The following is a 15,492-nucleotide window of genomic DNA, read 5'->3' as shown; positions in this document are numbered from 1 at the left end:
GGCTATTTAGAATGTTCAGTGATTTAGGCAGGCTGCTAGAATTGTCCTGCTGAAAGGAAATGATGATTTATAACACTTCGGAATTTAATGGTACAAAGAAAAGTCACCAGTAGCTTGAAGAGTTTCTCCCTTTTGAATATCAAAGACCTGATGCAAACTATAAGGGTATTCATGGTTCTCAAAGAAAAGATCATAAGAATCTTTTATAATTGAAAGTGTTGGGCAACCTAGGTATAGGGGTCGCTACCATCACCCCCTTATATTTGTGCATATACTTTTAAAAGATGAAATCTTGGCCCTGTTGAAGTCAATGAAAGTTTTGCCATTTACTTCAGTAGGGCCAGTGTAACCCACACGCCTCCTGAGTGTGGTGGTCTGTCCCATCTATTGACACCAAGACCACTTAGAGAGAGAGATAAAATGAGTTTGTTCTACAGCTTTAGCTAAGAGCCAGTTGGCTTTTAGTTCATGCAATAGAGGCTCATACACTAAGCTCCAGAAGTCCCAGGTTGAATCCTGCCCGCTGACAACCGGGGTCTGTCAGTGTTACACCAGGATTTCACATTATTCATGAAAACCAACACTAGCAAAACCATTAGGGATATAATTTTAAACATTCAGAAGTCAGGAAATGGAAAAGCAAGTTTCACCCTTACCTATCATATATCTGGCTCAATCCGGTCTTTCTGTAGCTATGCAAAATCCATTGAAATCAGTGAGTGTTGTGCATTAATATCTCAGGGTAAGTTTGGGCCTACTTCATAGGGTAGTGACATTGAACAGTATAGCTAGCCGTCCAGAACAATTCTATAGGTGGGACATAGACTATTTAATATTAACAAGAGATCATTAATTTTGCATTTCCTGACTGTCTCAAATTGAAATCTTAATGTTACAGTAATGTAATGTTTTAATAATTAAATTTCACCAATTTTGAAAGTAGAAAAATGAGATTAGTATTTTAATATTTCTATTGTGTACTTCCACAGCTGCCAAGTTGAAAATCTGTGCAATTTAGGAATGCCACAATGGGGGCAGGCACTGTCTCTAGGTTCTGTGTTTGTACATCACGTAGCATAATGGGGTCCTTGTCCAGGACTAGGATTCCCAGGTGCTACAGTAATACAAATAAATAAATAATAGCAGAAAAATCATATCCTCTTTAACTCCTTTTGATACTATTTACATTTGTTATTCCATAGTGTTGGTAATAATACTATTACTTTAATCTTAGCAGAAGTTCTGTTACCATGCATGTAGCAACCTAATTTTTCAGTTCCTTAAATTATTTTAATTATAGTTTTGCTGAGAGTCGTCCGCAGTGAGATTAATCAAGCTGAAAAGTTTTAAAATATAAAGTTCAGGAATTTTTTGTGGTGTTGTGCAAAGAGGTCTTTATCTTTATACAGCAGAAATGTGGGATTTTTTTGATCATAACATAACAAAAATTGGTGAATACATTATCCAGAACATTCTTAACCTTTTGATTAAGATGGTGCACAGGAAATTTTACTTCAGTGCTAGCTAGCAAATAACAAATGTTTGTGGGTCAGCAAATACACTGGGATTCCCAAAATTTCAAAAGTTGGATTTAGGTATGCCTTCCATGTGAGCTGTGAATGAATTAAAATGCATGGAACAAAACAAACTTTATTTTTGTGGCTATTCCTTAAGTTCAAGGAGTCCAGGTGAACATGACCCTAAAAATCTGTTTGATTAGAAAGTTTGATTAGCTTTCCTGTCACGGGGTTCACTCACCACTAGGGTTGCCTAGTCCTGGCAGCTCAGGGGATCCTCTCTTTCCAGGTCCAACACCCCCTTCTGCTGCTCATTGCGTGCACCTCTCTATAACTCTTTGCAACTCAGGGTGCTCCGTCTTCTTGGCTTCTCTCTCTCCTAAGTCACTATACTCCTTACTTTCCAGGGTATCAAAGTATTTCCTAACAAATGGTTTCAGGCAGTCTTCTCATTCACTGCCACAATGGTGCCTCTTCCCCAGTGACTGGTAGGGGAACCCGGGCTCACCCTTTATTCCAGGTTCCAGGGCGGGGACCCTCTAATCAACAGCACCAGTCTGCCCTATCTTAAACCTTGGTGCCTTTTCCCTAAGCCTCTCCTACACCTACTATCTCGTGCTTTCTCTGAGTTTGCCAGCCCAAACTTCCTCCTCCCAGGCAGTAAAGGCAGACTAGATTCCATAGCTTCACCCACACCTCCCTTCCCCCAGGGAGTGACTGCAGATTTCTTCCCTCCCCTATCAGCTCTCCTGGTTTTATAGAAGCCCCCTCTGTTCCTGCACAGGTGATTTCCCCCTAATTAGGGCTTTCCTCTCAGCCTAACTATCCCCCAGCTTGCAGCCTAATAAGTTAATTGATCCCTCTGACCTACATTAACCCTTTCAGAGTGAGGAACATACCCCATGACATCTCCTGACAAATGGATGCATTTCTGTGCACTATGCATCAGAAATACCAAAACATAACGATATGTACATATAGGAGAAGTTTTAATAATAGCTAAATAATTACATTAAAAATTAGAAAGGACTGTTTACAGTTATGCCTCAGCCTAGATTGGTTACTAAAAGACAGGGATACATTTGAAGCATGATTTTCAGAATCTGGGGCCTGTTTTGCATGCTGTATGTATGCATACAAATTGGTGATTTAAAAGCACACTTGGCTGTTATGAATACATGTATGTATAATTCTTGACTTCTGTGCATGCAAAGAAAACACAAATGTTCATGGGTTATGATATTTTCTTTTTTAAAACAAAACAAAAACAAAAGAAACCCATACATCTTAAATATTCCTTTTTTTTAAGTTAAGATTTTTAGGATTGTTTTAAAAAATAATACTCTCCTGAGGAAGAAAATGTGAATAGTTTTGCTGCTGAGTCCATCAGTCATCACCATTTTCATGTGAGGTGACAGTGGTGTTTTTGTACGATTGCAGGTTTCAGCAATGTCTATCTTGTATTTGTTTTAATATTTTTAAACCCATGACATGTTTAAAAGAATCCCAGCTTGAGACTCAAGGTAGCCACGCTGTTTTAATAAGTTGTGTTGTGTGGGGGGGATGGTAAACCACTGGGGAACACAGAATTTATTTCCTCCCTCTCTGAACCAACACTTATACTTATTTCACCTTGAAATGAGGCTGCTCTACCATGCACCTTTCTGCTTGGTGAACATTTTCTTGTGTTGCATATCTTTGAGAAACATGTTGTCTTTTGTAGGTTGGTTGAGGTTATCCATTATACTCCCACACCTCTGGCATTTGAGGATTATCTGATTAGTCAGAGGATGCTTAGAGTGGGTGTTGAAAAATAGAAGTTGCGCCTCTCTCTCTCTCTCTCTCTCTCCCTGCTGACATGAGCTTGTTGCTTGGCTACCATCAGAAAGAGCCAGTGACTAGGGATTTTACATGCTGTCTTTTTACCAAATAAAAAAATTGTGGAAAAAGCAGCACCACTGTCAGATAGTACTATATATGCAACCACAGTATTGAGGGTTAACTGCCCTAGGATCAAATATTTCTGGACCCATGCTGCATAGGTCCAGTGGCCTTTAGGTCCTGATGACCTTATAATACAAGGTAAGCATTTACTTTTCTGCTACTGCTTGAGAAAGAAACAAAAGGAAAATATTACTTGAATTCCATATTGCCAAGTTCCAAAGCTGCTATGAAATTCTGCAAAGCAGTCAGTTACTGTTTTATTACAGGGCCTTTATTAGTTAAGGTTAAAAAAATGCTATTTAAAATATTTTCTATTGACAAAATCTAGATTTACTTATGTTTCTAGGGCTCTGATGATTGAAGACAGGTTACTTTAAATTAAACCAACAATTCTGATCCACAACAGCAAAGAGATTATAGGACAGTTGCAGTGTAACAAATTGAACACAATAAACAAATCTATACTGCCCTTCATCTTACAGGACCTGTATCGCCCACTCTCTTCGGATGATTTGGATTCAGTAGGAGACTCAGTGTAAAAGAGAAAATGGAACAGTGTTTATGGTTTGTGATTTGGTGAAGGTTTAACATTTCTTACAAGATTAGCTGCTAATTTACAGTAACAGTGAATTGCACAAAAGGGTTTTGCATATTTAATATTAAAGTCATCGAGTCAAATATATACAAATTTATGGGGGCATTTTTGGTTTTACCACTTCTTTTGATGCAAGCTTTAGGGTAAGGCATTGAGTGCTTGACTCAGAAATGAAAACTAAGCATTTGTGCACACATTATGGGATAATGATTGGGTTAGGTGAATATAATGAAGAAATCAATTATGGGCAGAGAAGAGCACTCCTATTATCTTCTGAAATAGTGATCATATGTTCACAGTTTTTAATATAGTTCTCTTTATTTGCTATGGTATGGACATGAACATTTTTTGCTCTTTTAATAAATAGCTCAATTTGTATGACAGAACACAATTGTGACAGCAGACATTCTCCACCACTTTGCCCCTCCATAATATGAGCATTCACATTTACTTGATAAAACGATTTCCAGTGAGTTCTTAATCTAAAGAAAGAAAATTGAGAAACCATATATGGGTGTTAACTGAAAGAAATGCTTTCAAAGAACTGTTAGAGTATTTTCACTGTACTAGAATTTGATAACTGTAAGAAAAATGACGTTTAGCAGGAAGCATGAATATGATATTGCACCATGTCAGAGCTGTTATATTAATCACTCTTTTATTGCATAGGAGAGTAAATATTAATAAGAAAAAAATCTACTTAGTTGGAAAATACATAGACCTGCTGGCAAACAGCATACTGTACACGCAATGACACCTTTTTTGCAAACATATTTTGCTTACAAAGTGAGTATTTTTCACTTGTGTTAAAGATAGGAAAATCTTTCTCAGACTCTGACATAAAGTATGTTTTGTACCTTTTCCAAACAGGCCATTTGAAAAGTGAAAACCTTTAAAAATGGTGGTATTATGAATCAATCTCTTAAGGTCTGAATTTTTACGAGTTCCTTTATTTTCTATATCATGGACATTTTGTACAACATTAATATGCAAAACTCTTTTAGTGTTAAAGTAGGTCTTGCATTGTAACCAGCTGCTTAACACACACCTACTAATTTTGTTTGTTTTCTGCTGCTTTATTGTGAGAATACAAGCTAACTAATATAATTTACATAGTTATGGTCTTTCCAGTTATATGTTAAATCTTAATTTATTATTTATTCTTTATATTTAAGGCATAGTGTAGTGGTCATATATTTTTAGTAGTTCATTTACTTCTAGTATATCAAATACTTATGCTTTAAGACTTAGTGCCCCAACCATGCCAGATTCCTCTTTTTAAACAAAAAATTTACACAGGTGGTATTTTTGAGGAAATTGGTAACATCCCAATACAGCATCTTAAAAAAAAAAAATCAGGAACGTTTGTTTAAATACCTAGAGGGTTGTTAGCTACTATATAGCAACTTTTAAATGTAATATTTTACAGTTATGCTAATCTGTCCTTAAAAAAATCATGCAACTAGAAAATGTTGACATGTGGTACCTACAGCTTGCAGTCTAGTATATTACCATTTTGTTTGCAGAGAATATTGAAAACAAAAAATTGAAAGGGCAGCAGAACACAATACTCACCCTTCTATGTATTCACTATCTGGTTGTAGTATCATTTGGGGAGAAAGACACTGATCTGGCAGGCTTGTGAAGCAACTGGATTAATCCATTTTGAACACATGATTCACCACACCTGCTTCAGAGTTCAGGTTTAAAATGATTTCCAACAGAAGTTGAGAAGCCTCTGCCGAGATCAAAAGGTGCCCTGTTTTACCTAAAAGACTCAACAACTGTGAAGTTACTTGTGCTTGTGCCTGTTGTTGATATTTCTTTGTAAAAGGTATTACTTAGTTCAGTAGAGTCCATAATAGGTGGCAGTGGGTTGGCATCAGTTGCCAAAAATGCAAAGAAAGTGATGGAAGAGAAACAAAATAGCTACTGGCTCTAAGGGATTGGTTTTGTCTGAAAAGAAAAGGAATTCCCAGAATTTTAACTTGCTTTATGGACTACTATTTGCTCAGAGCAGTCCATTGAGCATTATTCATTCTGCACAAACAGTAGATATTGCCAGTGAATCTGAATTCCATGGCTTTGGTAGCTATGGAGGGGACTTTGGGACTAACAGTTGACTGATGATATTGCCAATTTTCCTTCCAGGCTGTTTCAAAGGATATGCTAGTCCCTAACATTTAATCATTTAAACATACTATTCTTTTTAAAGGGTTATTCAAGGGATAGTGTACATCATTTACTTTAGGAATGGAAGTCCCTTGAAGTTTGAAAAAGCATGTTGTTTATAAACATTAAGATTCCCTTTTATGTGGAGTGTAATTCCATTATATACATGAGCAGAAATTAAATGTTTCTTTGGACCAAGACCATAAGGTTCCAGTTCACTGGTGAACTGAAAATATGTTAACTTGGTATTGTAGCTTTGCTTGCAAATAGTACAACTTTTATTTTGTCATCTGGCTTTGTCACTGTTATTAAATAGCAGAATAGTTTAACCATCTTCGTATTATTTGAACTTTGTATAGTTCCTCTCCTTATATTGCATGACCTGTTCCTACCATAAGGAGTTTACCATGTGGTTGAAAGTTGTGTATAGATTGTGAATGCTTTGCTTCCCCTTGAGCCTCGTGGTTAGTCATGAATATTTTCCTAATGCTTTCTGCAACTTTTTTTTTTAAAGCAACGAACAGTTCAAATGTGAAGCACAGTATATAAAAGGGCTAACTGGTTTTGAACCCATGGACACTTACATCTTATTTGTGGCTTCTTTAAATGAATATATGAAAAAATTTAGTGGTCTTTTTGATATATTAAGGGCAGATGTTCACCTGGTGCAAATTTTCTTCGCTCCATTAAAGTCAATGGACCTACGACAACTTACATTAGCTGAACATCTCCCCTGAGTAACTGTATACGCTTTGAAAAGCTCTCATGTCCACCTAATGATGGGTCTGGTTCAGCTCTCTTTTAAATTAGTGGCAAAAATGTCACTGACTTCAGTGGATGCAGGATTGGGTCCTTATACACAGCTATGTATACGTATGCAGGCTGATCAATAATGGTAATATTACGAATGGTAATATTTTGACCTATTTGACCTTTTGCCCCATCATGAAGCATGCTGTCCTGCATTGTAATTAAATCATATTGTGTTGTAATATTGTTTAAAATTAAATCAGGAAGCTGTAGTTAACTAACAGCATCATAGTGTGGAAAATTGTTTTGCAAAACCATAAAACAATTCAGGAAGAGTACATTTTATTTGTTTGTTTTTAGCCCTTTGCACCTTTTTTGTTATGGTATATGTGGCTATAAAAATGTATACAGGTGTATGTGGGTATTTATATAAATATGCATATCTCATTGTGTATACATGTATGCATATATATGATAAGAAAGGATATGTAATGTCCTAGAGCCTTAGAGTGTATGGCTTGAGATTATTGGCATGCTAAAAAAATTGAAATAAATAAAACTGCTTGTTTTTACAACTTTATAGTTTACACTACAATGTGAACTTTATACAGCAAAGCATGTTGTTACAGAAGATGTCGTCCAACTCTAAATGTTAAAATTGACAGTTCCAAAACAAACAAACAAAATTCTTTAAATGGTACCCAAATTTACTATTTCATCCAAAAAAAAATAAGATTAAAAACACAGAAAAACACGGAGGCTAAATTTACCTCTTCACTTGTTGAAAACAAATATTAATGTTTACTGCACTTTTTGTTAGCATCCAATTATTATGCAAGCAAATACATCAATTGTAAATAATCTAACGTTGGATTTTTTTGCTTGTCAATGGCAAGAAGAGAGATTCTCACCAGAATGTTAAATAAAAATACAACCTTATGTCACACAGTTAGAAATAGCTTTACATGTAGATACAGACATACAAATGGTTGTTTAAGACCATTAAGAATGTATTTGATGCCTCACAATAATAACAGCATATCCCTGTGCTCTGAACAGGGGATATTCATAGCTATACTTTTTTAGTAATACATGTTGAATGGCCTGCTCTGCCTATTTACCCCCTGGATATGATTTGTTAGGGTTGCTGAGTGACCATAGCTCCCATTTTAAATCATTGTGTGTGGTGAGTGGGGAGGGTGTGAGTGTGGGTGGGTGTGTATACACACTTTTATATAAAAGCTATATATATACACAGTGTGCACTTTAATGTCTGTATTTGTGCATCTTGATTATATTCACATTTCAATCACCTTCAGCAGTAAAGTATGAAAAAAGTACTGTATTCATATGGATACCCATTGTCTGATGTGTTGAAATGTAGAGGTAATTAGTTGTGGTTTTCCCTGAATATGCTGTATTAAGTTTAAACTCTCTCTAGTGAAAGATGAACTAAAACCATTTCTGCTAAGGGCTCTTTTTATTAGTTGCTCCATAGTACTGTAAATACTGACACATTAATCACAAAACAAGTTAAAGGTTTTCACAAAGAGCTCCATATGGCCTTTTTTCAAAGAAAAGTGCTTGGATATTTTCTTCTCAAATCTTCCATTTTTTTGTATTAATGTGCTTCAGGAAACCAGAAAAACTGTTGATTTATTAGCAAAACTTGTGAAACCTACAAAAATAAGTTCTGATTATTTGAAATAAAACAATCAGCTAAAGAAAATCACTTCCATTTTCTGCCATTGTTACATCATACTGTGTTGTACTTGTGTTTCATATTTGGCCATGTCATACCGGTTGCAGTTTGTTGTATTGCTAGATTTAACATTATCCTAAAATATTGTAAGTCATGTAATAAATAAATGGAAAAAACCCCATACACGATGTTCAGTGAGTTTATTTTGAAAATGTGAAAAGCAGGCTTCAAAATAATTCTCATGGTTATTATATATACATATTGGATGACATAGTTCATCTAATAGTTCAATTAATGTAAGCGTGTAGGATTCATGGATCCTAATAGGTTGCTTTAACTAGTGGATGCATTTCAGTAGCTTTTAAAATTTAAATTCTGGGCTCTAGTGTGTAGAGGTAAAGAGTCCTCTAGGGAAGAATTTTGTTTCTAATAGGTCCTTTGGAGACAGGAAATTTACCTGCCTAGAATTGCTTATGGGTGAATTTGTGAGTGTGTGACGGGATAGATTTGAAGTATGAAGTGAGAAATCAGTGTGCTGTACCGTAAGCAGTGTACCGGGTTTTGCTGTCAACTGAGCTTTAGCAGCACTCTTCCTAAGTCACCTAATTATTAGAAAAATGTGTCTGCAAAGAATGTTGAACTGTATTTGCTGTATTTTAAAATAAATACCTTGTTTCCCCAGCACACCTTTGCCCTCTTTCATTTATGTTTCCCTAGTTTATTTCTGGGGAAAAACTTAGCAACAGATGACATTCTATCTCCTGCTGGTTACTGTCGCTTCAACTCATTTTCAAGAGCTCTTACTCTATAGGTCTGTGAGACTGATACAAATTCCAGCTCAGTCCATGTCCTGATCATTGGGAAATTGGTCTGCCAGGTTCAAAACCATTTTTCCCTTAAAAATGTTTGCGTTTTGCATTTTTTATCAGTAATAAGGAGATGGCTACCAGCAGTAGCCTAATGAAGACAAAAATGAAGCTGTACTATATCAATAATTTAAAAGAGGGCACAAAATAACGTAAAGTTAGAATCGTTTCCTAAAATGCTTAGGGGCATTGGGAGAGCTTTTAAAATTTAGCCCAGACAAATAGATGGGATTAAAAATAAAAAATTGACCACAGTGCAACATTTCTAATCTAATGGAAGAAATAGGAAACAGAAATCTGTGACTTTCTTAGAATTTCTTTTTCTTCTGTTTAATTAAAGATATAATGTCTATGTAACTTAAAAAAAAACACCTTTCACTATGCTACTGCATAAGTAACTTTTACATTAAATGCAATCTGGATATAGTAAAGTTATGTGGGCCAACTACCTAAAAGCATGAATCTGATATATATTTTGAAAAACATCCATCTTTCCTCAGGAGATGCCAGAGAATGAGTGAGGGTAGAGACTAAATTACAACTGATTCTTCAAAGCAGTGGTTCATCCAGCTCAGGTTTAAGATTATTACTTGAACACTAAATAGAAAACTGTTTTAGCCTTCCAGTATTGCGCTTGCCCTGTAGGCAAACAGGATACTTAGGCACTCCGATTCTATGGTGATGAGTGCAATACAAGAACCTATATAGAACAGAATACTTTAGTTTGCCATTTTTAGTTCTTTTAACCAGCATGATATTCCTGCAAACTTTCCCATCTCACTTTCACTCCCTTAATCCCTCAATAAAAGAACAAAACAATTTCCTAAATGAAACATATAGATTATTGCTTGTGTTTGAACTGATCTCTTTGTATATCCTGAAGTGCATATATGAAAAATGTGTAGCTCTTCAAGCAGGATCTCATTTAAATCATGTGCCTCAAGACACTATGTAGAATGTAGGACTATGGACAAAACTCATGCTTGCACACATTTCTTCTTCCCTTCTTTCCAGATGAAGGCAGCTTATTAATAAATGTAGATCTCATGTGTCAGTTTAGAGGTATATCCCAACTTGAAAAGAAAACAATTGCATCATTTCTCTTTCTGCACATTGAAGTCCATTGACTTCCACTCTTTCAGCACAAAGATTGTGGAGTTGATGTTTCTCCATTAAGTAATTTTTACTAGTCCTGTACTGTTTACTTGAGTTTTTTTTTTCTTCTCATCTGTATGTGCCAAAAAAATGTAACTGATTAAACAAAGGAAAATAAAGAACATTTTTCACTGGATAGAGAGAGGGCAATAGAACTTTGTCTAATCCTTGGCTTCTGTCTAGGCTGTAATAAATACAACTGAGTTTCTTCTTCAAAAATGGTACCAAAAAGTAGTATTAATTTTACTTTTTGTTGCTGAATATTTTACCCTCTGCATAGCCTTTTAAAAAAATTTCCTGCTCTTGAAATATTCCCAGTGTACGTTATTCTCCGTTCTTATTGGTTTTACGACAGTGAAACTTCAGTGGAATTAGGTGAGCAGAATCAGGCTCTTAATCTCATTTCTACACTGTTCTGTTGCCCTTATTTTGTCACTAAACATGATGACCATTAGACAAGGGAATGGGCTTCCAAGGGAAATGGTGGAGGATTAAGATAATTTAATAACCTGAATAATTTATAACTGAACCAAACACACATGGGTCACAATATTGCATAGGCGAGGAGATTGGCACGTTTGCCTAACTGGTCTCTTTAGTTTCTAGGAATCTCTGTTGATATATTTCCTGGTGTATTCAAACACACACTACTGAAATGTTTAGCCTTTCCCCTTACCATGTTTGTAAAATCCTGTGTAATTCTTGGATATGCTATAATAATTTAAAGCATTCACTTACGATGTGCCTCAACACTGTGCCTGATCTACACTTTGTGTACTCATTTTACTCTGTTTCAGTAACACCCTTTTAAAAGAACACAACTCTGCATGTGTTCCAAATTCAGCTTTACATCTGTGTGGATTTCTGTTACTGACATTTCATCCACATGCTTCCTTCACATTAGCAAAATACAAAAGAATCTATTGTCTAAAGACTTTGTAGACTTCATGTGCGCTAATAAAGATTCCGATAAATTGGAAAACGTAATCCAATGTTCCGTTTTCAAGATTTGGGAATCTGATATGCATTAACCTGCTTCCTAAACATACTTGTTATGGATTTCCTTTCATAACTGCTTCATATCAATAGTCCACAAAAATAATTCCCTTTGTTGTGTGGGACTGTGATGGAAGATGAGTTTTGTATCAAGGTGTATGTAGGAAGAGGAGAATCCTCAGATTTATATAATACTTTACCATACTCTTGTCCTTGAATTTGAGGAATGGCAGTTAAAGTACACCCTTTAAATATTTACAAAACAGTTGCTGAATAAATCTCTCAGTAAAACATGGTTGAAACTCTATAGTGCTAATCTTCCCATTCACATCAATAAGAAGTGTGGTATGTTGACCATCTGTTACGTGAACCCAAATAGGATCTGAAATACCTACACCAAAGACCTGATCTTTTTATGCCATTGCTTTTATGTAGGTGTGTCATAAAAGCATCCAGGTGTCAGCAACCTGTGCAACTGGTCCCTGTTAAATCTGCTTAGAGGTGATGACATTTCAAGTGCCTCAAGATCTCTTACAATTAAAACAGCTAATTGCATTACGGTCTGTAGTTGAAAATATCTTGCTCTTGCATAGGGTTTTTTCCTCTGCAATAATCCTAATGGGATCCACAGCTGTTAGGGCTACCATATGTACAACAAAGAACTGCATCAGGATTAGCAAGCCAACTGGAAGAAACACCAAGCCCCTCAAGGCAATGGGGCTCAGAGGGCTTTCAGCTTGGTGAGGAAAATGAGCTAAATAAAGTCTAAATGAACTCTGAGGTCCTTCTAGCTTACAAAACAATGAATGAATAAATAAATAAATGCCTTTATATAATTCCAGGGAACTGAAATACACAATGAAATCAAGCTGTTTGTGACTCTTCTACCTAGTAACCTCGTCTGCATAGCAGATGAGACGCTCTGTGTGTGGGGATTGTGACTATAGACATGTACATACAATTCCTGAACTTTATTAATATTATTTTTTAGATCTGTTTAATACAATTGGAGGGCTTTCTTAAATGTGATGTAGAGGGCATTCCTTCATGGTTTCTGTGGTCTGGCAGTCTTCAAAATAATTCATTAACACTCCCTTCATTTTACACTCTAGTCCATACCCACTTGTTTTATGTGCACAACTCTCACTGCTGTAAGTGGGTGCTTTTTGTGCAGACCTATGGTAGAGTACATTGCAGTAATGCATCATTTTGGTGCCCAGGTTTTATTTATTTGTGTATAATATGGAGTCTTCCTGCTCTCATGTGTTGATCTAAATATAATGTCTATAAGAGAGATGGAGGCTTTAAAAATAGTCTCATATTAAAGCTGTTTTCTGCTAAAATTTACAGAAACCAACATTCTCATCTCTGATTGACTAGAGTTAGGTTCCTAAATCCATATTTAGGCACCCAAAGATGACCCTTATTTAGCTAAGCGGTTAAGTACATGCTTAGCCTCACACATGTCAATTGGGACTATTTGTGTTTAAAGTTAAAGCATATGTTTCAGTGATTTTGTCTGATTTTCAGAACTGAGCACCTACAAATCCCAGTGGGACCTCAGAAGCTCTGAAAAATCAGGTGCTCTTGCATAAATGAGACTAAATTTACACATACAGGTTGAGAAAATTTGTCCACAAAGTAATGTCTCAACTTTAATCTCTCTCCCATTTTCACTCTAGGAGTAAGAGCAGTAGGTCAGCAGTCTGAAGAGATAATCAAAATGTTAAAGAAGATGCTGTGATGTATAATCAGTAGTGTTAGAGGTACCATCTGCTGTAAAGATTCATCTCACCATTTAACATGCAAAAACTGTATGCAGTAACCATTTGGTAATTTGTCAAAATACTAACGCTTTCAACAGTCCTGGGCTATAACACTTCGGAGTTTTTAAAGATCATTTCATGACTGCATATACATCATATACTGAACATATTTAAATGATAGTCCCCTTAAGAAAACAGAGTGGAATGGCAGAAGCAATCATAATTTGGATATGCTGTCATAGGAGAGTTAAGAGAAGGACCAGAAAAAATAGTGAAAGCTATTCACTATATGTTCTTCCCAGTAGAAGTGTAAAACAAAATTTTTACTTTTTATCATCATTCTGTGCTATACACCTGGAATATTTCCTCCTGCCTTGAGAATTCATCGAGTTATGCTGTATGCTTATTACTTGTTATCCCTCTGCACTGTCATTTGCAAATGTTTGTGAGGTAAGTTTTCACTGTAATATCTAGCAGAGTTTAAATATAGGTAGTTAACACTTGTCCTATGCCTGCAGCAAGGGCAGTAATGCCTCAGTGAACAGTATAAAGCCACTCAGTGCACACTTCTGTCATTAAGAGGCAGAAAATGTAGTCCAAAAGCTGATGAGTGAAGTTTTAATCCTAGTCAAAGCTCAAAGGAAATGGTCACACCAATGAAAAGAATGAGTTTGTGATGATTAAAAGAAAAGACAAAGAAATTCTTAGGCATGGAATGTGTAAATAATGAGGTTTATTTAAAGAAAAATAGGTCAAAATGAATGGCTAAATCCACGGATCTCAATTTAGTGTGGGAGAAATTAAAATTTAGCCTGCAAATACAAATAAACTCGAGCATTCTGGCCAGATTCTAACTCTAGTAATTGCATCCTGTCTAGCTCAGTACTGCACTGAAGTTTCAACCGGATATAGCATTGTTCTTCATATCCTGCCCCAAACAGTTGCTCTGTTCTACCCTAAAGTGACTTTTATTTCTTTGGTGTATGAAATGATTCCTCTAAATAGTTTGTTTTCCCAGTTAACTTCGTAGCATTTATTCATTGACTGCTAACACTTCCACATTTCCAGACCTCCCAAGACTGTTTTCAGTATCTTCCAAATATAGAGAAAGATATGATCCAGTCCCTGCCCCTAAGAGATTACAATGTAAATTACAAACAGTACAGTCTCACTCTACATGATATGTAACTTGGAGGCAAACTACAAATAATATAGCACTTTGGAATCTTTCTGCATGAAAAGTGCTTTATAAACACAAGATAGTATTATCACATGATTTTTATAATTAAATAAAGACCTCTTTCTAACTCAAGTTACCCCATGAAAATATACAGTAATGCCCATTTGTGGCTTTAAGTTTAAAGTTCTGCCGTTACATTTGTAGATTTTTTCAGTTTGCAGATGGTGTTTCTCTGGCTGGGACATTATTTAATCATTAGTAAGAGAGATGCAGCACAGAATAAGAGGTCTCTGGAAAATAAGCATATATGTGGTAATGTTGTTTTATTTTCTCCCTATATGACAAAAATATACTTGCCTGTTCTAGGACCTTTCTGGGGAGGCTTTCACCAAATGGGTCCTTGCAGAAAAGAGTGAACCTGGTTCTTACAAAATAGATATCAGTCATAATTGGCATTTTGGTGTTGGTATTAGCTGGGTTAAAAAGTCAAGACAACTAACTACTGGAAACTTCCTGCCAACAGAGAGTACCCCAATTTGGTGACTTCTCACATTTCAGCCACAAAAATGTGTACTCGATGTAGAACCTTTCTACACTTGTTTTTCAATGGAAGGTGCATAGAAGCTGAACTGCACAAAATGAAGTAGGGAAATCTCCAGTAACAAGGGGGAATAAAAAGAATTCGATGAGCAGAAAAATCTAACTTTTGATAAACATCCTGTAGGCTCTTTTCAAGGGGTGAATGGATGTTTTCCATGGGAAATACTAAACTCCCTTTTGGGACTTCTGTCCAGTAATGACGTGTGGAGACACAAGTGCACTTTAACAATCATTTCTGTCTTCCTTTGT

The 15,492-nt window shown here is 35.9% G+C and overlaps 1 protein-coding gene across 10 annotated transcripts in view; it reads left to right on the top strand.

Moving 5' to 3' along the window:
* The window catches only part of DCLK1 (doublecortin like kinase 1), a 315,491-nt gene that overhangs the window by 248,736 nt on the left and 51,263 nt on the right, over nucleotides 1–15,492 (top strand). For 7 of the 10 annotated variants that reach the window (XM_077806552.1, XM_077806543.1, XM_077806533.1 and 4 more), the window contains one exon: nucleotides 3,944–4,000. The exons of the other annotated variants lie outside the window; for them this stretch is intronic. In XM_077806552.1, the coding sequence (XP_077662678.1) occupies nucleotides 3,944–4,000 (57 nt within the window). Of the gene's footprint in view, nucleotides 1–3,943; nucleotides 4,001–15,492 lie in introns of those variants that run through there. 10 annotated transcript variants of the gene reach the window in all.

This window comes from Eretmochelys imbricata, chromosome 1 (assembly GCF_965152235.1).
Source record: "Eretmochelys imbricata isolate rEreImb1 chromosome 1, rEreImb1.hap1, whole genome shotgun sequence".
In the NCBI taxonomy this organism is placed as follows: domain Eukaryota; kingdom Metazoa; phylum Chordata; order Testudines; family Cheloniidae; genus Eretmochelys; species Eretmochelys imbricata.
This window is presented reverse-complemented; position numbering and strand designations above follow the sequence as displayed.